Genomic DNA, 25,682 nt, shown 5'->3' on the forward strand with positions numbered 1-25,682 from the left:
CCTTTGAAGCGCTGGTGGTATGTTCCACCTCTCTATTAATAGGCCTTGGCTACTTAAGGTGGGTGATGTCATTTCCGGTTCTTTTTTTCAAGGGAAGGTAGATGTGTTTACTAATGGAGTTCTGGTTAGAATGCCATGCCTGTATGAATTCTTGTGCATGTTATCCCAGTCAAAGTGGTGTCCTTCTTTGCCTGTATGTAGGGAAATGAGTACATACAAAGAAGGATGCCACTTTGACTGGGACAACACACACATCCTAGGACAGATGAAACAAAGACATGCACAGTGAGCTAACTTACATACTTAAGATGGAACATTCTTTATTTGTCCACTCTAATAAAACAGAATAGTAGAATTGTTACAGTGAAAAAGAAGGCCATTCAGCCTATCACTGCCAGCACTGGCTGTTCAAGCGAATATTACCTAGCGCCAATCCCCTGCTTTTTCCCATACGTTTGCACATCCAATACCCTCTTAAATGCCTTTAATCATTTTAAAGACCTCTGTTAGATCACCCATCAGTTTTCTGTTTTCAGGAAAATAGAAAAACGATCTTTAAATTTGAGTAAGTTAGGATAGTGGTGTAGATATTTCCTAATCAATCAGTTCAGAGATATTATTACACACTTCTGGAGCAGGTGGGTCTTGTACTGTGGTTCCACTGACTAATGGTGTGGCTTGCTGTAGTAAGGTCGGGTGTCCAGCAGGTGGGAGTGTCGTGGGTGCCGCTGCTCCAGGAAGTGAGCCGGTGTTAGTCGCTCCGGGGACGGTGATGGACCGGTTCGTGTGGGCGAGCGGACTGTTGGAAATTAACGAGACCCTGGTGATACAGCAGCGCGGAGTTCGCTTGTATGACGGTGACGACAAGGTAAAAATTAAGCCGAGCTGAGAGGCGAGTTTCAGGCATAGTTAGGCCTTTTGGTCCCTCTCAATGGGTGCAGCCTCAGCTGGAGCTGTGACTGTGGGGGGAGTCGGAGGGAGAGCCCAACCATTCCTGTGTGTTAGCACTTTCAGGGCAGGCCTGAACTGGCTGAACTGTCAATTAAGAAAAAACACATTAAATTCCAGCTCCTTTTAAAATTAAACCTGCATTTGTTACCATCGAAAGGGGGTTATATGGCACAGCACTGCAGCATCTTTGCGGGAAATGTTTTGGGTGGTGGTGTCACTGTCACCAAATTAGAAATTTTTTCTTGTTGACCCACAGTCCATGAAAGAATAGGACTGAAACTGCCAGATTTGGTTAGACCTGCAGCCACAGTGGGGCAATTCGTCCGTCGCACACCCTGGCTGCAGGTTCACCTTCTTGTAAAGTCAGTAGTGACAGCACAACTTGTGACATTGAGAGAGAGAGAGAGGATGTGCTTGGGTTATGTCTATATTTCGTATGGCATACCCTCACCAATTGCTGATGTACCAGCGCTGATGGTCAATTCTCCATGGAGATCCGTACTTGTGCCCACCAATTCCCAGAAGCTAGACACCATACTTTGAATGTCCATTTCAGAGTGTTTTCTTATTTGGTCACTCTCCCTAGATCTAGTCTTTAATACAAAAAAACAAAAGAAACACCATTGCTAGCTCCCATGCTTTTCTGTCAGTGGGAAGGATGTCCTTGGAGGCAGCAATGAAGTTGCCTAACTTAAATCAGCAGCTAGAAAAAAAAGCTACTTTACTCTGGTCTTAGATGTTCGTGCTGTTGGTTGCAAAAAAAACTTCCCAGAACTCCAGTATAAACCTGTTAGATTCTGACAGATTTTTTTTTTGTAAAGCTAATTTAATTTTGTATTTAAAGGGTTCTGAATGTATTTGTGACAAGTAGGAAAATACATTGGAATTTGGGATAAAGACTTTCTTACCTGAGCTATGTGATGCATAACAAAATACTTTAAATTTACTTTACTTCAATATCCAGGATAGGAGATCCAATTCCCTTCAGAAAGTTAAAGGAAGTAAAATAACAACAGTCATTGGAGTGCAGAAGTTGAGTACTGCTTTAAAAGAAAATGATATAATGGCTTAGTATTTAGCGCTACTAAGGTCACAGCGCCAGGGATCCGGGTACAATTCCAGCCTCGGGCGTCTTCCCACATCTGCATGGGTTTCCTGTAGGTACTCTGGTTTCCTTCATAGTCCAAAGATGTGCAGGTTAGGTGAATTGACTGTGGGAAATGCAGGGTTATGGCGATAGCGTAATGGGATGAGTTGGGGGTGGGATGCTCTTTGGGAGGTTGGTGTGGGCTCGATGGGCTGAATGGCCTCTCTCTGCACTGTAGGTGATTCTATGAAAGCTTTCCATTTTGTCTTCATCGGGAGAATTCACAAGAATACCAATTTGTTGGGAAAACGAGTATTTTCCTGCATGAAAGGGAAATGCTGGTTGGTTGGCAAGTAGGTTCTGATTGGTAGAGGTGTTGTCATAGGGAAATATACCGAATATTGATGATTGACAGTTAACTGCTAGACTTTAATTAAATTGTGCCCTGAGAAATTACCCTGACATATGAACCAGCAAATGGCTGTCACCTCTTTTGTTATGTTGAAACAAGCATGGTATGTGTTCCACCTGTGTGGAAAGAGCAGGCCCAGTATATTAACATGGTCTCATCTACACACAAGCGCAGCACACGTTGAGCTCCACTGACAACCCTTAAGTTGCTAAACCCCTAATTCTTTACACACTCAACCTTATCTGGCAACTGCAGTTCAATTACAGAATAATCTCTAATGTTGGATGCTGAGTTATGAATATACCTGTCAACCAATCAGCACTCTCCTTTCATGCAGTATAATTTTTTCCTTTAATATTCTTACAAATTGTCATCATGAGTGCAAGATGAAAAGCTTTGACAAATATCTTTTTATCATCAATAATCAAAATAGCGATGTTATTTAAAAGAAACAGTTGGATAAAACCTTTATTCGCAGTTGTTACTTTTCAGCAATAGTACTTATACCTTCCTAGACATTGCATCTTTGACTGTAGCCTAGATAAGGATGCAAAACAAAGTGTCTCTGCCCTGGAATCATATGTTTCTTTTCGCCTTATTTCACTCACCTCCATTGCTGGAGTTGTGAAATATAGCTTACTCCTAGATCTCTGTATATGATTAGATTAGATTTCCTACAGTGTGGAAACAGGCCCTTCTGCCCAACAAGTCCAAACTGACCCTCCAAAGAGCAACCCACCCAGACCCATTCCCCTAACTAATGCACCTAACATCACAGGCAATTTAGCATGGCCAATTCGCCTAACCTGCACAGCTTTGGACTGCAGGAGGTAACCCATGCAGACACTGGAAGAATGTGCAAACTCCACACAGACAGTTGCCCGAGGTGGGAATTGAACCCAGGTCCCTGGCACTGAGAGGCAGCAGTGCTAACCACTGAGCCACCGTGCTGCCCAATTCTGCAATAAGCAGACACCTAAAGGGGCAGAGGAATGTTTACTGGTGACAACTAGCATAGATATTCTCCCACCTTGACAAAAAAAGTATATCTGTGCATGCCACCTTTCCAAATAAAGTGAGAGTCATTCTCTTAGCTGTTCAAATTTAAAATATGATAGTTCTTGTTGTATAATTATAAAATAAAGCACAACCCTGTTACCTTCATGACTTCCTGTTCTAAAATTAATGTATTTGTTTATTATAAGTTTAACAATATATGAACTGTCATCAATTGTCAAACCTGCCTGTGGGTGAAGCAATATTAATTGTATCTAGACCTAAAAATAATTTAATTCAGATAAATGAGAGGCGCTGCATTTTGGGAAAGCAAATCTTAGCAGGACTTATACACTTAATGGTAAGGTCCTAGGGAGTGTTGCTGAACAAAGAGACCTTGGAGTGCAGGTTCATAGCTCCTTGAAAGTGGAGCCGCAGGTAGATAGGATAGTGACGAAGGCGTTTGGTATGCTTTCCTTTATTGGTCAGAGTATTGAGTACAGGAATTGGGAGGTCATGTTGCGGCTGTACAGGACATTGGTTAGGCCACTGTTGGAATATTGCGTGCATTTCTGGTCTCTTTCCTATTGGAAAGATGTTGTGAAACTTGAAAGGATTCAGAAAGGATTTACAAGAATGTTGCCAGGGTTGGAGGATCTGAGCTACAGGGAGAGGCTGAACAGGTTGGGGCTGTTCTCCCTGAAGCATCAGAGGCTGAGGGCTGACCTCATAGAGGTTTACAAAATTATGAGGGGCATGGATAGGATAAATAGACAAAGTATTTTCCCTGGGGTTGGGGAGTCTAGACCTAGAGGGCATAGGTTTAGGGTGAGAGGGGAAAGATATAAGAGACCTAAGGGGCAACCTTTTCACGCAGAGGGTGGTACGTGTATGGAATGAGCTGCCAGAGAGGATGTGGTGGAGGCTGGTACAATTGCAACATTTAAGAGGCATTTGGATGGGTATATGAATAGGAAGGGTTTGGAGGGATATGGGCTGGGTGCTGGCAAGTGGGACTAGATTGGGTTGGGATATCTGGTCGGCATGGACCAAAGGGTCTGTTTCTATGCTGTACATCTCTATGACTCTATTAATGTCTGCCCACAGCTTTCAATTAAGACTTTCCCATTCCTGTGAATGAATATTCCACACTCTGGCCACTAGGTGGCATCCTGGACCAGGATTGGCAGCTTTGGTGTGAAGGAGTATTTTGATGGACTGTTTCATTACGTTTCATTTAGAAAAATGAGAGGGGATCTCATTGAAACTTATAAAAGGTTCTTGTGGCTCAGTAGTAGTGTCCTTACCCCTGAACCAGGAGGCTGGGATTAAAGTCCCACCTGTTCCAGAGGTGTGCAATGACATCACTGACCAGGTTGATTAGAAAATAGATTTAAAAAGAGATATAAACCTATAAAATTCTAATAGTATTAGACAAGGTAGATGCAGGGAGTCTAGAACCAGAGGTCACAGTCTTGAGATATGGGTAAACCATTTAGAACTGAGCTGAAAAGGAATTTCTTTACTTGGAGAGTGGTGAACGTGTGGATTTTTCTGCCACAGAAAACTGTTGAGGTCAAACTTGTAATACTTTCAAGGAAAATGTAGAAATAAGTTTAGGACTAAACAGATCAAATGATATGTGGAGAAAGCAGGAACACTATTGAGTTGGATGGTCAGCATAACATTGAACCGGAAGCAGGCTTGAAGGGCTGAATATCCTATTTACATTCCTATATTCTATGTTTCTACCACCTGAAATTTCCATTTCCAAAAGGAGAAGTTAAACAAAGCTGTTGTAAAGGTTTTGAAATACTATAGGTATTTCAAAAATACTATTTCATAATAACATTGTATAATTTATACATTGGTTTGATTGTTGTATCTTTTATTCTAGCCTCAGTCCGTTTGAAACATTCAGGGCTTTAATTGAATATCTGACCACAAAGCTTTCAATATAATCTGTATGTTCTGAACAAATGCTGTCTTTGAAGGTCCTTTTGAAATTGTAGGTTGGAAGGGTATGTTCCCACTTCCTGTGAAGGTTTGAGAGTTTCATTACATTTTCCTACAGACTCGAAATAAACAGTTTTCAAAGCTTTTATTTTAAGCAAGTTTTGTATTTATATAAATGTGTTTTTCTGTTTTGAGTGCCTCAGCATAAGAAAGGAAATGTGTGAACAGTGATATATGATATCCTTTGAGAGACAGCAATGAGAATCAATATATTTTTTTTGGGGGGGAGGAAAATGCTTAAAAAAGAGTATCAACATTGACTAAAAATATAAATTCTCCTCTTAACTATGACATATATTCAGTTAAACATTTCTTCAAGACCTTTTGTGAGCTTTTTAAAATGTAAAACTTGGAAGCAGCTTCTCATGCCTTGAAGACCCATGTACCTGCAGACCCCATTCCTTTATTGCCAAATTTGAGTGGCAGAGGGCCGAGAAGCAGGTCAGCAAGTGGAGGGATTGAGGGGAAGGTACATGTTAGGACCAGTAAATTAGAAGGAAAGGACAGACAGAGACAGATAAATGAGAATGGTGGTACTAACGGGCTGAAATCTGTATATTTCAATGCAAGGAGTATTATGGATCAGTCAGATGAGCGTAGAGCCTGGATCAGAGACTTGATTGAGAGGGACAGGACTGGCTGCTCAGCATTCCAGGGTATGTTATTGCAGATGGATTAGAGAGGAAGGTAAAAGACATGGAGGAGATGCATTACTAACTGGGGAGAATATTGCATCCGCAGTCAGAAAGGTCATAGTAGGGGACTCATCCAACACCCCCGACCCCTCCGTCATCACCCCCTCCATCGTCGCCCCCCCCTCCATCGTCGCCCCCCCCCCTCCATCGTCGCCCCCCCCCTCCATCGTCGCCCCCCCCCCCCTCCATCGTCGCCCCCCCCCCCTCCATCGTCGCCCCCCCCCTCCATCGTCGCCCCCCCTCCATCGTCGCCCCCCCTCCATCGTCGCCTCGCGCCCCCCCCCCATCATCGCCCCCCCATCACCCCCCACCATCAAAAACAGCCACCAAGAAATTGGGGAATAAATATGTCGGCAGATTATGAAAAAATGCAATAAAAACAGAGTTGTAATTAAGGATGACTTGTTATTGACCAGCCCTCCCTTAGAGTAAGATACTTAGATGGGCATGATTTGTTAACTGCATCCAAAAGGGTTTCTTGAAACAGTATGTGGGTTGCCCAACTATAGAAGAGGGACCACACTGGACATTTACTAGCTAATGAGCTTGGCCAGGTGACTGACCTTTCAATATGAGAGCATTTTGGAAACAACGATCACAACTCCTCACGTTTTAAGATAGCTATGAATAAGGCTAAGTCAGGACCTTGTGGCAAGATACTAGGGGGAGGGCAAATTACGTGAGTATTAGACAGGGGCTAGGGAATGTTAATTGGGAGGAGTTGTTGTCAGGCGAGTCCAATTTGACAAATGGGAATTGTTTGAAGACCTGCTGACGAGAGTTCAGGACCAGCATGTCCCAGTAAGGAGGAAGGACAAGGGTGGTAAGGTAAGGGACCCTTGGTTAATGAGGGAGATTATGAATTTAGTCTAAAGGTAAAAAGAAGCAAATGTAAGGTAGTGCTCATGAGGAATGTAACGAAAGCAGTAAGGAACTCAAGCAGGGAATTAGGAAAGCAAGAAGGGTGGCACGGTGGCTCAGTGGTTAGCACTGCTGCCTCACAGGGCCAGGGACCCAGGTTCAGTTCCCACCTTGGGCGACTGTCTGTGTGAAATTTGCACATTCTCCCATGTCTGTGTGTGTTTGCTCTGGTTTCCTCCCACAATCTAAAGATGTGCAGGTTAGGTGAATTGGTCATGCTAAGTTGCCCATAGTGTTAGGTACATTAGTCAGGGGTAAATGTAGGGGAATAGGTCTGGGTGGGTTGCTTTTCAGAGGGTCGGTGTGGACTTGTTGGGCCGTAGGGTCTGTTTCCATACTGTAGGAAATTTATCTAATCCAATCATGAAATGATCTTGGCAAGTAAGGTTGAAGAGAATCCCAAGAGTATTGTGTTCAATTCTGGTTGCCACATTACAGAAAGGATGTGACCATTTAGAGAGAGTGCAGAAAACCTCTGCTTGGATTAGAGAGTATGAATTATAAGGAGGTGCTACAAAAATTCAGTTTTTTTTCTGGAATGGCAGAGACGGAGGGGGGGACTTGATAGAAGTCTATAAAATTATGAGATGCATAGATAGGGTTGTCAGAACCTTTTTACCAGAGTTGAAATGTCTAAAACTAGGGCTCATGCATTTGATTTGGGACGAGGTAAGTTCAAAGGAGAAGTGAGGGGCAGGTTTTTTTACAGTGGTAGGAGTGGAATACACTCCTGGGTGGTAGTGGAGGCAGATACAACAGGGGCATTTAAGAGACTTGTAGATAAGCACATGAATAAGCAAGGAGTGGAGGAATTGGACCAAGGGCAAGGCAGAAGGGATTTGTTTAATTTGGCATCATGTTGAGTACAACATCGTAGGCTGAAGGGTCCGTTCCTGTGCTGTACTGTTCAATGTTCTAAATTCTGGAGTAATATTACCAGCACAACTTACTTTGCCTTCTTTGTCTTTGACTCCTTTGACAAATTCTTATTTGTAATGAACAATGCCATTGTTCTAGTGGTGTGGAAACTATCTGTGATGTAATTTCATTAAATGTAACTTTTCTATTGCAGACAAAGTTTGACTTGGGGACTGTTCTTCTTAGTACACACAGATTACTATGGAGAGACCATAAAAAGCATGTAAGTTACTTAGAAATTGGTTCAACCAATAATTTTGACATTAATTGTTGCAACATTTAATTAAGTTAGTCATACTTGACTTCTGAAAGATTGTGCATCAACACCAACTCATATTTGTATAGCACCTTTTAACATAGTAAAATATTCCAATGAGCATTAGCAGATAACATTTGACACAAAAATGCAAAAGGCAATATGAGAAAAAGTGACCAAATGCTTGGTCAAAGAAGTTGCTTTTAAGAAACTTCTCAAAGAAGAAGAAATTGAGGGGAAACACTTAGTGATGGAATTCCAGGGAGAGAGTCCAGCCAGTAGAAAGTACCACCACCAATGTGTGATCATTTGCAATCAGGGATATGCAAAAATTGGAAGAGGGAAGAGATTTTGAAAGGTTACAGGGCCCCAATAGGAATGAGGCCATTAAAAACATTGAAAACATGCATAGAAATCTTAAGTTCAATGCATTGCCTGGCTGAGAGCCTAGGTAAGTCAATGAACACAATGATGATAAGTAAATGGGACTTAGAGTCAAAATGTACTTGGTATGCATTGGGCTATGGGCAAGAGAGTTTTGGATAATCTCAGATTTATGGAGGGGTGAAAGAGGGAAGGCCATTGAGGAGAAACTCGAAGCATTATCACATCTCAAGGATAACAAAGATATGGACTAGATTTTCAGCAGCAGATGAAGGGAGGCAGGGGATGGAAAGAGAAGCAGGTGGTTTTGCTCGTGGAACTTAACTTCAAGTCACATACAATACCGAGGTTGCAAATGGTCTGTTTCAGTGTCAGATGGTTGCCAGGGAGAGGAGTGAAATGAGTGGTGGAGGAATAAAATTTGTGGCAGGAAACAGAGAAAATAGTTTGGGTCTTCCAATAATTTGAAGAAATAACGGCTCATTGAAGACTGTATGCAGGACTGCAAGAAATCAGAAACAGATTTTTAAGAAGTGGAGCTGGGTGTTATTGGCATATATGTAGGACTTAATGTTGTGTTTTGAGCTGATGTGTGATGCGGATAGCATAGAGAAGAGAAATGGAGGAAGGGTTGGAAAGATCCTTCAGGGCTTCCGAGGTAACCATGCAGGAATAGGAGAATTCAGGTCACTCTGTGACCAACCTCATTTGATAGAATGGAACTGGATAAAAGCCATTTTACCTGGCTGGATGTTGAAGCCAAACGCCAAAGGAAAACATATATGTTTGCTTCAGCATCTGCCATTCTGATACCAGCTTTAACCAGTTGTATAATTTGAGTTTTGATATTGCCATGTTAAGGTAACTAGTTCAGGAATGCCTCTTACAATAAGAATCAACTGTAAGATTTGTGACACATCTAGACAATATTAATAAAGACAATTTGTAATTCCATTGATGTAATCTCTTCTCAATCAATAAATCAGCCAGTGGTGGTTCAGTGGTTAGCACTGCTGCCTCACAGCACCAGGGAGCCGGCCTCGGGTGACTATCTGTGTGGAGTTTGCACATTCTCCCTGTGTCTGCGTGGGATTCCTCCGGGTGTTCCGGGTTCCTCCCACAATCCAAACATGTGCACGTTAGGTGAATTGACAATGCTAAATTGCCCATGGTGTTCAGGAATATGCAGGTTAGGTGCATTAGGCAGGATAAAAACAATGACTGCAGATGCTGAAAACCAAATACTGGATTAGTGGTGCTGGAAGAGCACAGCAGTTCAGGCAGCATCCAACGAGCAGCGAAATCGACGTTTCAGGGCTTTTGCCCGAAACGTCGATTTCGCTGCTCGTTGGATGCTGCCTGAACTGTTGTGCTCTTCCAGCACCACTAATCCTGCATTAGGCAGGAGTAAATATAGGATAATAGGGTAGGGGAATGGGTCTGGCTGGGTTACTTTTCGGAGAGTCAGTGTGGATTTGTTGCACCAAAGGGTCTGTTTCCACACTGTAGGGATTCTATGATTCTATGAACCATAATCAGTCGTCAAGCACTGGTGACATTATGATTGATTTTGAATGAACAATCATGAAATGTTTTATTCAAAAAATAAATCAGCTTTTTCTAGTGGGAATAAGATAATTATGGATATAAGTTTTGTAGCCCAAGGATACTGGGGAATTATGATTCAAGCCCACCCTCAAATCGCAGAATTTTGCATTTCTTGTCCTGCCCTCCACCTCTGGTTCCAAAGCTGATCTAAGAAAGTAAGAAATAGGAGTAGGAGTAAACCATATGGATACTGGAGCCTTCTCTCTCTCTCAATACAATGATCAGCTTCAACGCCCACTTTCCCACCTGCTCCATATGTCTCTCAATTCCCTGAGAGACAAAAACTCTTGTCTATCCCAGCCATAAACCAACTGAACAATTAAGCATCCACAAACCTCTGGGAAAGAGAATTCCACAGATTCACAATGTTTTTGAGGGGAGAAGTATCTCCTTATTACACATGGGTGGTCACAACATTGAATAGATGAAAGGCCATTGGTCTCTGAGAGGGACTATGTTAACCCAAATAACCTTCTGGCATAACATTCTTGCTGGCCACATGTCCGTATTGAGGGAACAAGAATGTAGAAAGGATTGATAGCCTGAGAAACTGCAATAAATGGCATAAACTACTTTGAGAATAACAAACTGCCAATAGTGTGGAAAAACATAATGGGAAGTGTTTCCTTTATTCCAGGTGTATTTTAACAATGAGATGTAACATCTGTAATTTGTTCTAATTGTAAATTGGATTAGTTATACTACGTAGGTTACAATTCAATAATAAAATTCTCAAGCTTGAACAAAGTGAGATAAAACATTGGTGAAATGTTATAGCCAGTATTTTAATATACCGATTTCTCTTTGGTGTGTAATAAATTTACGTTTAGCATCCCATATTTTAATATTTATTACATTGGAATGCTGAAGATAAGTTATTCTTATGACCTGATTAAAAGTGCTGTTGGGATTTAGCTATTAAATCACTTTTCTTTCCTACAGGATTGCTGCATCGCTTTGCCTTTGTCACAGATAATTTTCTTTGAGGAACAGGCTGCTGGAATAGGAAAAAGGTCAGACTGCAGTCAAAATAATTTTGAAACATTGGACTTCTACAAATCCACCTTCTCTGTCCTTTTACCAAGGTCCTGTTATGCTGATGTTTAAAAAACTGACTTATCATTATTTTTAATATTTTAAATTGTGGAGTGCAATTGCACAAGTTGATAACTTTGCTGAAAATGGGCTGCTTCGGTACAAAACTATAAATCCCAGACTGTTTTGTTTCCCCTGTAAGGTGACCAAAAGTTGGAATTTCATACCCAGTAATGTCTGACATATTATTGTTGCAACTAATATGTATTGAAATGGTGGAGGATATGAAAGTCTAACATCAGCTGTGTATGGGATGGAGGTGTCTGTGGTAAAGGGCATTAATAGGGGAGAATGCATGGAGAATTACTTTAGGTTCTCACAAAACAGCCAGTGAATTTAGTCTAGGAACAATGTATCTTTCTCCCCTGCTAGAAGGACAACTGAGTTTGAAGTGGCAAGGCATTTGAAAATCTGTGCAGAACATTCATACTCATTCTTGCAACAAAGCAAGAAAATTCTGAAACATGAAAATGCATTAAATCTTAAAATTCTTACTCTTATGTTCAAGTTTTTTCATAGCCCTGGCTCTCTCACATTTCTGACATTTTATCCAGCACCATGACCCTTGGAGTACATTGTGTTCTTCCAACTCTGGCTTCTGGTGCATCTTCTGATTTCTTTCCTGGATCTAAATTGATGCCAATGTATTTGGCTGTCTGGGTTCCAACTGTAATTTTTGAGTCTAAAATTCTTTTCCCTTTCATCTCCTTTAAGGTGCTATGTTAAAACTATCTGTATTACCAAATATTTGATAACTCATCCTATCATCTCCTCCTTTGGTTTAATGCCAATTTTTCCCTGATTCTGCACCTGGGAAGAACCTTTTAATAGCTGTACAGATAGAAGTTACTGTGGGAATTCAAGAACAGCATAGACCATTTGGGGGGGAGCAGGGGGGAGGGGGTTAGAGAGAGCGGGGGAGCTTTCTGATGTTTGTAACTTAATGCTTAATGGGCCAACCACAATTTAAATGTGACAAAAGCTGCTGTTGTGAAACTGGATGATGCCAGACAGCACCAATCTAATTGCAGGAAGTCCTTTTTAAAGTTGTGACTGCTTTTTTCCTGAAAGTCAGATCTTGAAATGAAACAACTTTTGAGAAGCAATGGACCTTGCTCAAACCAGTGGGGAAGGCGAAGGCAGCTGCTGAGCTTGGATTTAACTCGTGCTTTGCCAGCTAGTGGGGTAGGTTGGAGCCCTACAGCCAGGCAGGAGGGTCGGCTCCAGTGTGCCTGGGTAGGTCTTGCAGCAGTGGCAGCCAGTGGAAGGGGTGTGCAGACACTGCAGCCTCTCATAATGGGTGAGTGCTGGTTGCTGGGAGTTTGCTGTTAGTCTGCAGCCAGGCCAAGGGGCAGTGTGCGAAGCATGTCCGAGAATGGGCGGTAGCTTCAGCCTGTGTCTTGGAGCTTGGTGGATGAAGGCTCTCTGGTACAGAGAGCAGTGCTGCACAGGGATAGGCACAGTCAGAGTGTGGAAAGGTTGTGCCAAATGGCACCAGTTGAGTCATGTATCGTAAATGCCATCAAAACAAAGCTCTCAATGTTTTAATGAGATTTCAGGTCCCAATAATATACTGACATTAGAGCGAGTGAAGACTTCCTTTAATCTGCAGCTGACTGGCAAACTGAGTCCAGTGTAGTATGTAGACTACAATGTTGTCGTTACAGTAGTGGCTAGCCATTTTAAAGTTGCTGTTCCTGCTAGTTGCAAAATCCATTTGGGTTCAGTGAGGTCACACAATTCCTGTAAATGTAATAGCCTACAATTGAAATCTGCAAAGCATGAAATAAATATATGCTAATAGGATGCAAAAAAATTGCTATTAGAAGATTAATGTCACTTGACACTACTTTAGACTCAGATAGATATTGGAACACCAGACATTATGATGATATAATGGCATAATGATAATGGGGTTTAAAACAAGACCAAAAAAAAGCAGAGACAGAGAAGGAAAAAAAATCTGTGACTGTGGAATTACTGACCACAAAGGGCTCTGTTGATCAGACCGAGTCCTGGGGATGATTACAAGGTGATGGGGTGAAGGCCTAAATGGAGAGTTCATGTTTGAAATGGTATGGAAGTGGCATGGTAAAGTGGACATTATTTGCATCAAACTTGCTGGTTGGAGAGATAAAACATAAATTGCTTCAAATAAAAAATGATAGGCAAGATAAATTACCATATGTAAGGAGTAGTTATTTGTTTGAAGGCCCATCATTTTCATTGCTGTAACTCATTCTTAAGATTTTCCTTATGAGTTCAAGCTTTTATCTATAAATTTAGGATTAATTTTCTGGTATTTCCTGTTCTTCAGAGAGTTTGGTATAAAAATATACTCTAAAATGTGGTATTATTGTGTTGGATGGATGGTCTCCCTCTAGTTTCTGATTTTGATAATTGCCATTTAGTTCAGTAGAATAACTGTAGCCTTTAACTATATCTAAAGTGATCTACGATATCTAATCTTAAAATTTCCATTTGGAAAATATAATAGAACTGGATGAATTGATTGCTAGCTGATAAGAGGATGAAATTAAAACCAGAAAAATACTTGTAAATTTCAGAGACGTTATGTTCAATTTGGAATAATAACTTGGGCAATGTTTATCCCAAGAGATACCAAGTTTATATATTTTTCATTCTTAAAAGGATAGTATGGCGTGTTTCTCTTGGCAATAGAAGGAACTGAAGCTTTTGTTTTGCAAGGAAACGTGTGCTGTAACAAAGGTTTTACAGTAATTAATGAGTTTAGTTTATTATTCTACAGGGAAGGGCCGCAATCCTTTGGCAGTTGATATTTTGCCTTCCCTAGATTAATAATGATTTTCCGGAAAAGGAGGGAGAGAGAAGGGGAAGTTGATAAAACATAACGATGTAAAGTTAATATTACAGCAGATGGTTAGGTTTGTAGTTCAAGTCTGGATTGAGATATTTGATCATTTCCAGCAGTCAGATGTGAAAGGTTTGTGGACACAGCACCCTTATCTCTCCAGTTTTGTTTTTAAAATACAATGTAATTGTAACGTCAATGCTATACTTTCGACATCAATAAGTAGCACATGGAACGTTAAAAAGTTTCATAATAGATTTTTTTTGTTTTTTTATATGTAAAGGGTTTTATTTGTTATCCTTAAAATGTAACACAAGGTTTTGCCAAAGAATCATCCGCCTAACTGTTCTTCCTGCTCCTGCACTCTTATCTCTGTAGTACGCCAAAAAATGTTTCCGTTTTCCTATTTTACATCTGCATATTGTCCCTTAATAATATTATCCAGTTTCATACGTATGCTGATGATACCCAGTACGTCCTGACCTCTACCTCTCCTAATCCACTAAGTTGTCGAAATGCTTGTCTGGTGTCCAGTACTGGATGAGCCGAAATTTCCTCCAACTAAATATTGAGAGGACTCTAACTTTTGTCTTCAGTCTCCACCAGAAACGCAACTTCTGACTAATCTCTCTCTTCCTGCCAGCTGCCTGAGAATGAAGCAAACTGTTTGCACTCTTAGTAGCTGATTTGAGCCTGAGACAAGTTCCTGACCTATACATATTGTTAAAAGGGGAAACAGAGTTGAAGGTTTTTGTCTTGACTCACCAGAATTATGATGCAAAGAACAGACTTGAAAAAAGGGACAGCATATTATAGAACATGAGAGGAGATTGCTGATTGTATGGTTCATTGGTGGCATGGAGATGCAGCAAGAACAGTTACCTGTCAATCTTAATTCTCAGACCAAACAGGTAAAGGCTGATTGGTAATGCTGTTGCCATGAGGTTGCTGCAGGGATTGGCTGTGTCAATGCCACCTTTGTGCCTATGTAAAAGGGGAGGCAATGGTTTAATGGTATTATCGCTATACTATTAATCCAGAGATCCAGGTAATGGTTTCAGGACTTGGGTTCAAACCCCACCACAGCAGATGGTAGCATTTGAATTCAATAAAAAAAAATCTGGAATTAAGAGTCTAATGATGATCACGACACCATTGTAGATTGTTGGAAAAACCCGTATGGTCCACTAATGTCCTTTCAGGAAAGGAAATCTGTCATCCAAACCTGGTCTGGCCTGCATGTGACTCCAGATCCACAGCAATGCCTAGCCAGTGATGCCCACAATCCGTGATTGAATAAGCAAAAAAAATTGAGTCCTGTGTATTTATATCTGTAGCTTCTAGCATGCACAAATGCATTACACTGCAGCTGATGATCTCTTGGGTTTATTGCGTAGTTTACCCTGAAGTTCAAATTTGAGAGTCATCTTCCACTTCCAGAGTAATCTGACATAGTCTGGGAACTGTTCAGGGCCAAAAGTAGTGGACATAGGCCCTCTCATGAGTTTTAGCAGTATACAGCGAGCATTGACTCCATGAGTGTCCAAATACATGGCATTGCCAGAGGATCCTCTCTAGGCCCAGACCTTGCTAACATTTGTTGATTTCCAGAAGAATTGCACCTTCGATGGATGTAATGTGATAGGTTTCTGTGCCAGTGTGATGCCACGTTTTTAGGCCATATGTCCCAAGGTTGGTAGATGCTACTTATGTATTTACACAGAACCCTGCTTTGTAAGAACAAAAATAGTTTTAACATGCATTGCACTTTTTTCATTTAAAAAGAGATTAAGGAGATAGTCAATTCTCTGCTGCATTCCCCAGAGTTACACCCTGAGCAATCAGAATTTACCTGCTTGACCTGAGAACAAAAATTAACAGTTCGCTGGTTTTGCTGTAACTCCAGGCCAATGATGGCGCAACCAATCAGCACCCTCTTGTTGCCATGAGCATTATTTGCATGATGCATAATGCTCTATAAAATGGTGACTCTGTTTGCAAGTCTATTTCTTGTGTCCTAATTCTGATGAATACAAGATAAAAACAATTTTTTTTGTCTCCTTTTAGCAATGTTTTAAGTTCAGTACTACCACACAATTATTTATATTCCTGCCCTATATCCACATCATCGCTAAGACCACTTACTTGCACCTTGATATAATCACCAAATTTGCCTCTGCTTCAGGTCATTAGCTACTCTTGCATTAATCTTCCAGTGCACCCTTGACAAGCTGTCTCGCTTCCACCTTTAGCTGCTTTAGGATTTAGCTTTACACTCATCTAGAACTCTGCTGACCACATCTTAACTTTCATCGAGTCTCATACATCCATCATCACATGTTCATGCTGACTTGCATTGGCTCCTGGACCAGAAGTATCGCGATTTTAAAGTTCTTATCTTTGTATTCGAATACCCTACATGGCCTTGCCATTCTCTATCACTGTAACCTCTTCCAGCTAACAATCCACCAAGACTTTTGCAGCCCACTCATTCTGACTTCTTGTGCCCTCAAGATTTCCATTGTCCCACAATTTGGTGCCTTCAGCTGCCGACACATTAAACCTAGATTTTCTCCATAACTTTTCAACCTCTTTTCTCCTTTAGGACCCTCCTTAAAGCTCACCTCTTGACAAAGCTTTGATTACCTTGTTTTTGCTTCCGTGTCCAATTTTATTTTGTAATCTCCAGTGGGTATTTATTATTCTGAATGTGCTTTATTATTATAAGTTATTCATTTAACCAAGACTCAGCTCAGATAAAATTGGTTGAATGGTCTTGTACTGTAAACCTCTTTGGTTCTATGACTTGTGGTTTGAGTGTGTCAGTGAAATGTTTCACCAATAAAAATATATTCCATGATTGTTGACCAGGCAGGATGATAGTGTTTCAGTTTGGTCGACATGATTGGCATGACATTGCAAATTCCAACTCCCTGTTGCATTGTTTGTTTATAGTAAAATTCCCACAAAGAATAACATCATACAAATAATACTTATCCATCTCTTTGGTTGAAGATCAGCTCTGAGAGAAGTTAGAAATTGCTTTTTTTTTAAATCTTGCAGTTCCACAGATTGTTGTAATATTCTTCTTGCATGGATATAGGTTTGCTTGCTGAGCTACATCCAGAACCTCAACCTGAGCTACAAATCTTCTCAAAACGCACTAACTCTTGTTGCATTTTAACATTATTTAACTCTTAACTGTGGTCTTTGCACTACTTGTAATTTCTTTTTGTTGTCACCTGGACAATACTACAACTTATCAGTTCTACAATTTAAGTTCTTTCTATCTCCCTATTTATTAATAGTTAGTATGTTTATTGTATGGCATATTCCTTTTAATGTTACATCTGAACCATGCTGGGGAGAGGGGGCAAAAAAAGAAATTGAATGATTGTCTAGAGGAAAATTCATAGACTAAAAGGCCGGAGAGTGCAAGTTGTTAATTTCCTCCTGCAGAATTATTGTACTGGCTTAATGGGCCAAATGGCTATCGCGTGTGCTGTAACCATTCTGCAAACACTCTTATTATTCCTGCAGAACTGTTGTTACTAGGCATGCTTTCTGAATTTTCTTTTTTCCCCCTTCTGGTCAAATATCCAGCATTGTTGAGCACCTTTTTTCAAGAGACAACAGGGAATGGGGGACTCTCACACTCAGAATAAATTGTGCTATGGCCCCCTCGTTGAATTTTCTAACTTTCTGGCTAAATTTAGATGTGAAGATGCCAACATGACTACCTGTTGAGTGTATAGCATTTACAATGGTGCCATCTGTACTTGGCCAAGGAAATTACTTAATTTTATTTTGTTTCCAGTGCCAAAATAGTAGTTCACCTTCAACCAGTTACTCTCAACAAAGAACCTGGTCCATATCAGAGTAGCAAGTACTCTTACATCAAGCTGTCTTTCAAGGAACATGGACAGATTGAGGTAACTATCATTCTAATTGCTAAAATGTGTTGCTAAAACATTGCTTTTTAAAATGTTTGTTAGTGCGTCAGTGAATGTTTCACCAATAAAAATATATTCCATGATTGTTGACCAGGCAGGATGATGGTGTTTCAGTTTGGTCGACATGATTGGCATGACATTGCAAATTCCAACTTCCTGTTGCATTATTTGTTTATAGTAAAATTCCCACAAAGAATAACATCATACAAATAATACTTATCCATCTCTGGTGGTTGAAGATCAGCTCTGGTGGAAGTTGCTGTGTGCTTTTCACAGAAGGAATGGCTCTGCCATGTTATAAAGGTGTGTGGTGAGGGGCAGTATCTCTGATTTGCATGATTGCACATTTTCCCTCAGTCCTTTCTACAATATTGTGTTTAAATTATATGTAAAAGTAGTTTGTCTATCTGACCCTATGGAGCAAAGATCTCAAAATTTCAAAGGTGGTTCATTGCTTAAATGGTTAATAACTGCAAGCCTTGAGGACTAGTTTAGATTGAGTGAAATCGGGAATCCTTTGTGGAGTTTGCATTGATTCCAGTTTTTAGATGTTATCATTTAGAAATGGCTGTTTTCCTTAATTAGCATATGGAAAAAAATCCATTTGGTAAATGTGTATTTAGCTAGCAGTCCACCTGTATATTGAAATCAGATACAAGGTATTTTTAAACAAAATCTTCCCTCCTATTAATCTGTTGTTCTCATTTAATTAACTCCCAAGCGTTGTTCTCCTAACGTCTTCCCCTTGTTCATCTTTTATAGTTGCTGAGTACCTGGCATGTGTTTTTCCTCTGTTAAGATTTCCTTATTTGCTTTCCTGACTTGCATTTTTCCGCTGTGTTTACTTGCCCCATGTGGTTCAGCTGGTTCATTTTGCTGTGTTCTATTGGTTTACCATTATATACCTTTTAAGCTCAGTGATTTTATCAACAATATTTTTAAATCTCTGAACAATTCATTTGGTTCCAAACATTCAACTTGCCTGACATGACTTTCATTTCCCTGGAACAAAGTGTCAAACTTGGCTGATGGCTAGGAAATTGCCTTCCAGCATTTTTCATTTCCTATATCCCATATTCCATTCAGGCTGCTCTCTGTTCACCAACTTTAAAAGGTCAAAATTGACCTACCACATCCCCTCACTCACCTCTTGCTAACAACCTAGCAATTAAATTGCATTTTCCCACACGTGTTCAGCCAATATATGTGCTGTGTTTAAATTAACTATCATTCATTAGTTTATCACCAAAAGGAACCAGGATAATATCTCTTGACCCCTTTATTCTGTCCTTTTACATTAGTCCTCTCAGTTGTTCTGGATATAGATTTGTCCTTTTTCTTCCCTCATGTATGCATTCAGCTTTATCTTAAAGGCATCAGTGCCATTTTCATCAGTACTCCATGTGACAGGAGGAGATCTAATATGTGTTAGAAACTCTTCCTTATTTATTTTGATCTTCTAGTCGTTAGGTTGTAGTTATGCCCCCCAATTCTGGACTAGTCCATAAGTGGAAACAAATTGTACCCACTCTACTTAACCTCTTCACAACTTTAACACAGTTTTTAGATTAGATTACTTACAGTGTGGAAACAGGCCCTTTGGCCCAACAAGTCCACACCGACCCGCTGAAGCACAACCCACCCATAACCCTATATTTACCCCATTTTCATCTTAGTATTCAGTGGATAATGACATACTGGGCCAGTAATTCAGAGGCCTGAACTAACAATCTAGAGATATGAGTTCAAATCCTACCACAGCAGCTGAGGAGCTTACATTGTTTTAATAAATCTGGAATTTAAAAAATGCTGGTTATCTATATGGTCCACTAATGAGCTTTAAAGAAGGAAATGTGCCACAGTTACCTGATCAGGTCTATATGTGACTCCAGATTCAGAGCAATGTGTTCGACTTTTAACTGGCAACAAATAACTATTGTATTGAAGATATATAACTCACCATAACTTTCTCAAGCAATTCGGGATGTGCAATAAACATTGCTGCTGCCAGTGATGCCTTTGTTCCATGCCTAAATTAGAAAGAAGAAATGGATTTTCTTCTTATGGAAAACCCAGCCTATTTGATAATTGCATCCTCCGGTCTGGTAACTGCATATTAAATCTTCTCCCTTGGTGTTCTGGCATCCTATTTGTACTTTGGACATCAGAGTGTGCTCAGTACTCCCAAATGTATTCTACATAAATTTAATTCTATATAAATTTAACGTTGCATCCCTGCTTTTATGTTCTATTTCTCCAGAGTCAGATTGCTGTATTTGGCAAGGCTGTTTAAATGCAGGGAGCCTCTGTCACAGGAAGATGAAAGTAGACCATGAAGTGTACAGAGCTACTGGGGAACAGACATATTATCTGTTCAATGTAGATTAAGAAAGCTTGTACTTTTGCAGCGATTTGATATATTACTCATTCGGAACAGTGTTCATTAGTTGTGGCTAAAGGATGATTTTACAGGGAGCAGTACTTTTTAATTTTAACCCACTTCATCTTTGCTGTTGAAATTAAACCTTTTAATCATTGAAATCTTACAACATTTTCTTCTAATTATTGCTCATCAGAAGTGATGATGGATTTGCCTTTCAGTTTTGTTACTCATTCCCCAAGTTATGATTTCTGAGTTTGTCCCTACAGGAAGCAAATTGAGTCGGGTAAGATCAAAAAAAGAGCAAAGGGTTGATTTTATTTCTGGGTGCCTTGAGGGCAATGTGCCAATAGATTTTTAACTCCCAACATTCCTCATGCATATAATGCAACATTATTTCTCAACCAACATGTTAGACTTAAGAATGTTTAGGCAGTTGGGTCTCTATGTAAATCCTATTCAATTCAAGGTTCAAATTGATATCAGGTGATGGTAGTTAAGACATGATTTACAAAAGATTTCAAGAAAAACCACTTGTTGAACGATCATTGAAACCTGGAATTTATCTCTACATGCTCCAGCTTTGTTTTTTATGATTACTCCTTCACCCTCTGCAATTTCTTTTTCCTTTCTGGTATCCCATCCTGAAGATGCTGATCCTTGCTGGTTGTGCGCTTACCTGGGTCATTGTTTATCTGTGCGGTTGTTTAGTCAAGGAGAAACAACTCCCAACATTCACAGACTTAATTTCCACCATGAACGTTATCACTTGTGGTCTAGAGTAAGATTGCCCACTACTGCAATCAATCTTTGGATACCTAGTGTGTCTATTGTTAGGATTTTGTAAGACATGTTCAAACCCCCAAATCTGCTTCAATTTAAACATCTTGTCTTGTCTCCTATGTTTAAAGCACTGGGTGGCACAGTGGCTCAGTGGTTAGCACTGCAGCCTCACATTGCCAGGGACCGAGGTTTGATTCCCGATTTGGGCGACTGTCTATGTGGAGTTTGCACATTCTCCCCATGTAGGCATAGGTTTCTCCGGGTGCTCCGGTTTCCTCCCACAGTCCAAAGATGTGCAGGACAGGTGAATTGGCCATGCTCAACTGTCCATAGTGTTAGGTGCATTAGTCAAGGGTAAGTATAGGATTGAGGAATGTGTCTGGGTGGGTTACTCTTCAGAGGATCGTGTGGACTTGTTGAGCCGAAGAGCCATAGGGAATCTAATCTAATCACTTTACAAATATAAGGTGCTGTAATTTTATTATAATTGTACTAATTGTAAATTGCTATTTTATATGAGATTCGCATTTTCAAAACTTGTTATGAACAACTGTGATCGATGTTTAACATTGCTGTTAAAGTTTTATAGACGATTATCAGAAGAATTGTCTCAAAAGCGATGGGAGCGAATTTCAGTATCTCAACCAATGCAGTCACCCAGTAGATCACAAGTAGGTATTGATGTCAGATTTCCTGCTTAATGTATTGTGATCTTTTAAAATGTTTACTGTGCCTAAACACGTGAAAATTTATGTCCTCCCTGTATCCATTTTGTATTTCTTCACTGCATTAGCTAGTGGATTACACTTTGTAAGTAGATAATGAATGGATAGTTGTCAGAATGAGAGGTGGTCATTGGAAAGGAAAGAACTTGGGATGGTGAAGGTGTGTTGGGGAAGTTGATTAGCCTATTCTGTTGGTCAATAATGCATTTTTGTGTTACACATCAGGATGAATGTTTTCCAAGTCCAGCAAATGTTTGGTCAGATGCAGTGTTAAAACTTTATATGGAGGAGAAAGTGAGGACTGCAGATACTGGAGATCAGAGCTGAAAATGTGTTGCTGGAAAAGCGCAGCAGGTCAGGCAGCATCCAAGGAACAGGAGAATCGACGTTTCGGGCATCAGCCCTTCTTCAGGAATGAAGAACGTGTGTCCAGCAGGCTAAGATAAAAGGTAGGGAGGAGGGACTTGGGGGAGGGGCGTTGGGAATGCGATAGGTGGAGGGAGGTCAAGGTGAGGGTGATAGGCCGGAGTGGGGTGGGGGCGGAGAGGTCAGGAAGAAGATTGCAGGTTAGGAAGGCGGTGCTGAGTTCGAGGGATTTGATTGAGACAAGGTGGGGGGAGGGGAAATAAGGAAACTGGAGAAATCTGAGTTCATCCCTTGTGGTTGGAGGGTTCCCAGGCGGAAGATGTCCTCCAACTGTCGTGTTGCCATGGTCTGGCAATGGAGGAGTCCAAGGACCTTCATGTCCTTGGTGGAGTGGGAGGGGGAGTTGAAGTGTTGGGCCACGGGGTGGTTGGGTTGGTTGGTCCGGGTGTCCCAGAGGTGTTCTCTGAAACGTTCCGCAAGTAGGCGGCCTGTCTCCCCAATATAGAGGATGCCACATTGGGTGCAGCGGATGCAATAGATGATGTGTGTGGAGGTGCAGGTGAATTTGTAGTGGATATGGAAGTGTCCCTTGGGATCTTGGAGGGAGGTAAGGCGGGAGGTGTGGGGGCAAGTTTTGCATTTGTTGCGGTTGCAGGGGAATGTGCCGGGAGTGGAGGTTGGGTTGGTGGGGGGTGTGGACCTGACGAGGGAGTCACGGAGGGAGTGGTGTTTTTGGAACGCTGATAGGGGAGGGGAGGGAAATATGTCCCTGGTGGTGGGGTCCGTTTGGAGGTGGCGGAAATGACGGCGGATGATACGTTGGACATGGAGATTGGTGGGGTGGTAGGTGAGGACCAGTGGGGTTCTGTTCTGGTGGCAGATGGAGGAGCGGAAGTGGAAGAGATGCGGTGGAGGGCATCGTCGACCACGTCTGGGGGAAAATTGCAGTCCTTGAAGAAGGAGGCCATCTGGGTGGTACGGTTTTGGAACTGGTCCTCCTGGGAGCAGATGTGGCAGAGACGAAGGAATTGGGAATATGGGATGGTGTTTTTACAGGGGACAGGGTGGGAGGAGGTGTAGTCTAGGTAGCTGTGGGAGTCGGTCGGTTTGTAGTAAATGTCCGTGTCGATTCGGTCACCCGAGATGGAAATGGAAAGGTCTAGGAAGGGGAGGGAGGAGTCTGAGACGGTCCAGGTGAATTTGAGGTCGGGGTGGAAAGTGTTGGTAAAGTGGATGAACTGTTCAACCTCCTCGTGGGAGCACGAGGCAGCACCGATACAGTCATCGATGTAGCGGAGGAAAAGGTGGGGGGTGGGGCCAGTGTAGCTGCGGAAGATGGACTGTTCTCACATATCCTGCGAAGAGGCAGGCATAGCTGGGGCCCATGCAGGTACCCATGGCTACTATCCAACCACCCCGTAGCCCAACACTTCAACTCCCCCTCCCACTCCACCAAGGACATGCAGGTCCTTGGACTCCTCCATCGCCAGACCATGGCAACACGACAGTTGGAGGAAGAGCGCCTCATCTTCCGCCTGGGAACCCTCCAACCACAAGGGATGAACTCAGATTTCTCCAGTTTCCTCATTTTCCCCTCCCGCCACCTTGTCTCAGTCAAATCCCTCGAACTCAGCACCGCCTTCCTAACCTGCAATTTTCTTCCTGACCTCTCCGCCCCCACCCCACTCCGGCCTATCACCCTCACCTTGACCTCCCTCCACCTATCGCATTCCCAACGCCTCTCCCCCAAATCCCTCCTCCCTACCTTTTATCTTAGCCTTCTGGACATACTTTCCTCATTCCTGAAGAAGGGCTGATGCCCGAAACGTCGATTCTCCTGTTCCTTGGATGCTGCCTGAGCTGCTGCGCTTTTCCAGCAACACATTTTCAGCTTAAAACTTTATATACCCTGTTTTGAAGAAGCACCTTGGTTTCATTCACAACAAATCTCTTTTTCAATTGAATCATCTTTGTTGCCCTTCTCGATCAGTTAAAAAGAAACCAAAGAGCTTTGGTTGCTAGAAATCAGAAGCAAAAGAAAATGCTGAAAACACTCAGTAGGTCTGGCAGCATAGTCATGGAGTCATAGGGAGATGTACAGCATCTGTGGAGAGAAAGCAGAATTAACATTTCTAATCCAGTATTTGATTTTCAGTATCTGCAGTCATTGTTTTTACCTTATTGAACTCAATATTGAGTCCTGAATTTGGAGATACTGGTGTTGGACTGGGGTGTACAAAGTTAAAAATCACACAACACCAGGTTATAGTCCAACAGGTTTAATTGGAAGCACTAGCTTTTGGAGCGCCGCTACAACCACCTGATGAAGGAGCGGTGCTCCGAAAGCTAGTGCTTCCAATTAAAGCTGTTGGACTATAACCTGGTGTTGTGTGATTTTTAACTTTGAGTCCTGAAGGCTGCAGAGTCTCCAAGGAGACATGTTGCTATCTCATGGGCTACTACCACAACCAACCCATTGTCAGCCACTAATGATCCATATTAGCAGTTATTGATTCTCCCAAGGCTGCACTTTAACCATTCCTTTCTCTGCCCAATTATTGTTCTCTCTCTTTGGACTTGGTTCACTTAATGCTTTAAAATTCTAAGAAAACTAATTCTAAAATTTCAGAAAGTACACAACTGAAATTAATTGGCATATATAAACTATTTTATGCATAAATATTTGTACTTGAATGTTGGTTTATTATTATATCTGTCAAAAGAATATTTTGTAGTTTAGACCATTAAATACAATTAAATATTAAAAAATAGTTCTGATCCCCTTCAACTCCTTTTCCTTCACCTGCAAATCTAATCTAACTCATTTCATTAACTGTGGAAGTGAATTCCACAGCCTTAATTGTATGTAAAAACTTTGTGCCATTGTTGACACAATTTCACTTTAGCAATGTTACGATGAGCTCATGAAACAGAATATCAGGCTTACCTTACGCCACCTGAAATTGATGTATATTTCAAAAGGGGAAAAACATGTATAGCTGTGACGATAAAGGAACAAGCTGAAGGGAAGCTGATTCAATCCGTGGCCACAGACACTATGTGCCAATGACCTTGTTCTGTGCCATGTGGTTCCATTCTATGAAATGTTAGATATAATTCAACTAAGTAATTTCTCACAGAATTAGTTTTAATTTTTTAATTATGCCAATGAAGGAAAAAGCAGAGCCTATGTTTTGCACTCCCTTCAGGCAGCGAGAAATAACCTACAGGTACTGATGCAAGAGCAATGTTGTTGAACGTTGATCAGGTTGACAATATCATCCCAGTCATGGAACAGTGTGC

General features: G+C 41.2%; 1 protein-coding gene across 2 annotated transcripts in view; it reads left to right on the forward strand.

Moving 5' to 3' along the window:
- Positions 1-708: 708 nt before the first annotated feature.
- vps36 (vacuolar protein sorting 36 homolog) overlaps positions 709-25,682 on the forward strand; it is a 58,889-nt gene continuing 33,915 nt past the window's right edge. Inside the window, exons 1-5 of one of the 2 annotated variants that reach the window (XM_072577138.1) lie at positions 709-868; positions 8,151-8,219; positions 11,187-11,329; positions 17,990-18,104; positions 21,870-21,959. In XM_072577138.1, the coding sequence (XP_072433239.1) occupies positions 773-868; positions 8,151-8,219; positions 11,187-11,329; positions 17,990-18,104; positions 21,870-21,959 (513 nt within the window). In that variant the 5' untranslated portion in view covers positions 709-772. The remainder of the gene's footprint in view (positions 869-8,150; positions 8,220-11,186; positions 11,330-17,989; positions 18,105-21,869; positions 21,960-25,682) is intronic. The other variant, XM_072577139.1, reaches the window with a different exon arrangement.

This window comes from Chiloscyllium punctatum, chromosome 9 (assembly GCF_047496795.1).
Source record: "Chiloscyllium punctatum isolate Juve2018m chromosome 9, sChiPun1.3, whole genome shotgun sequence".
Lineage (NCBI taxonomy): Eukaryota > Metazoa > Chordata > Chondrichthyes > Orectolobiformes > Hemiscylliidae > Chiloscyllium > Chiloscyllium punctatum.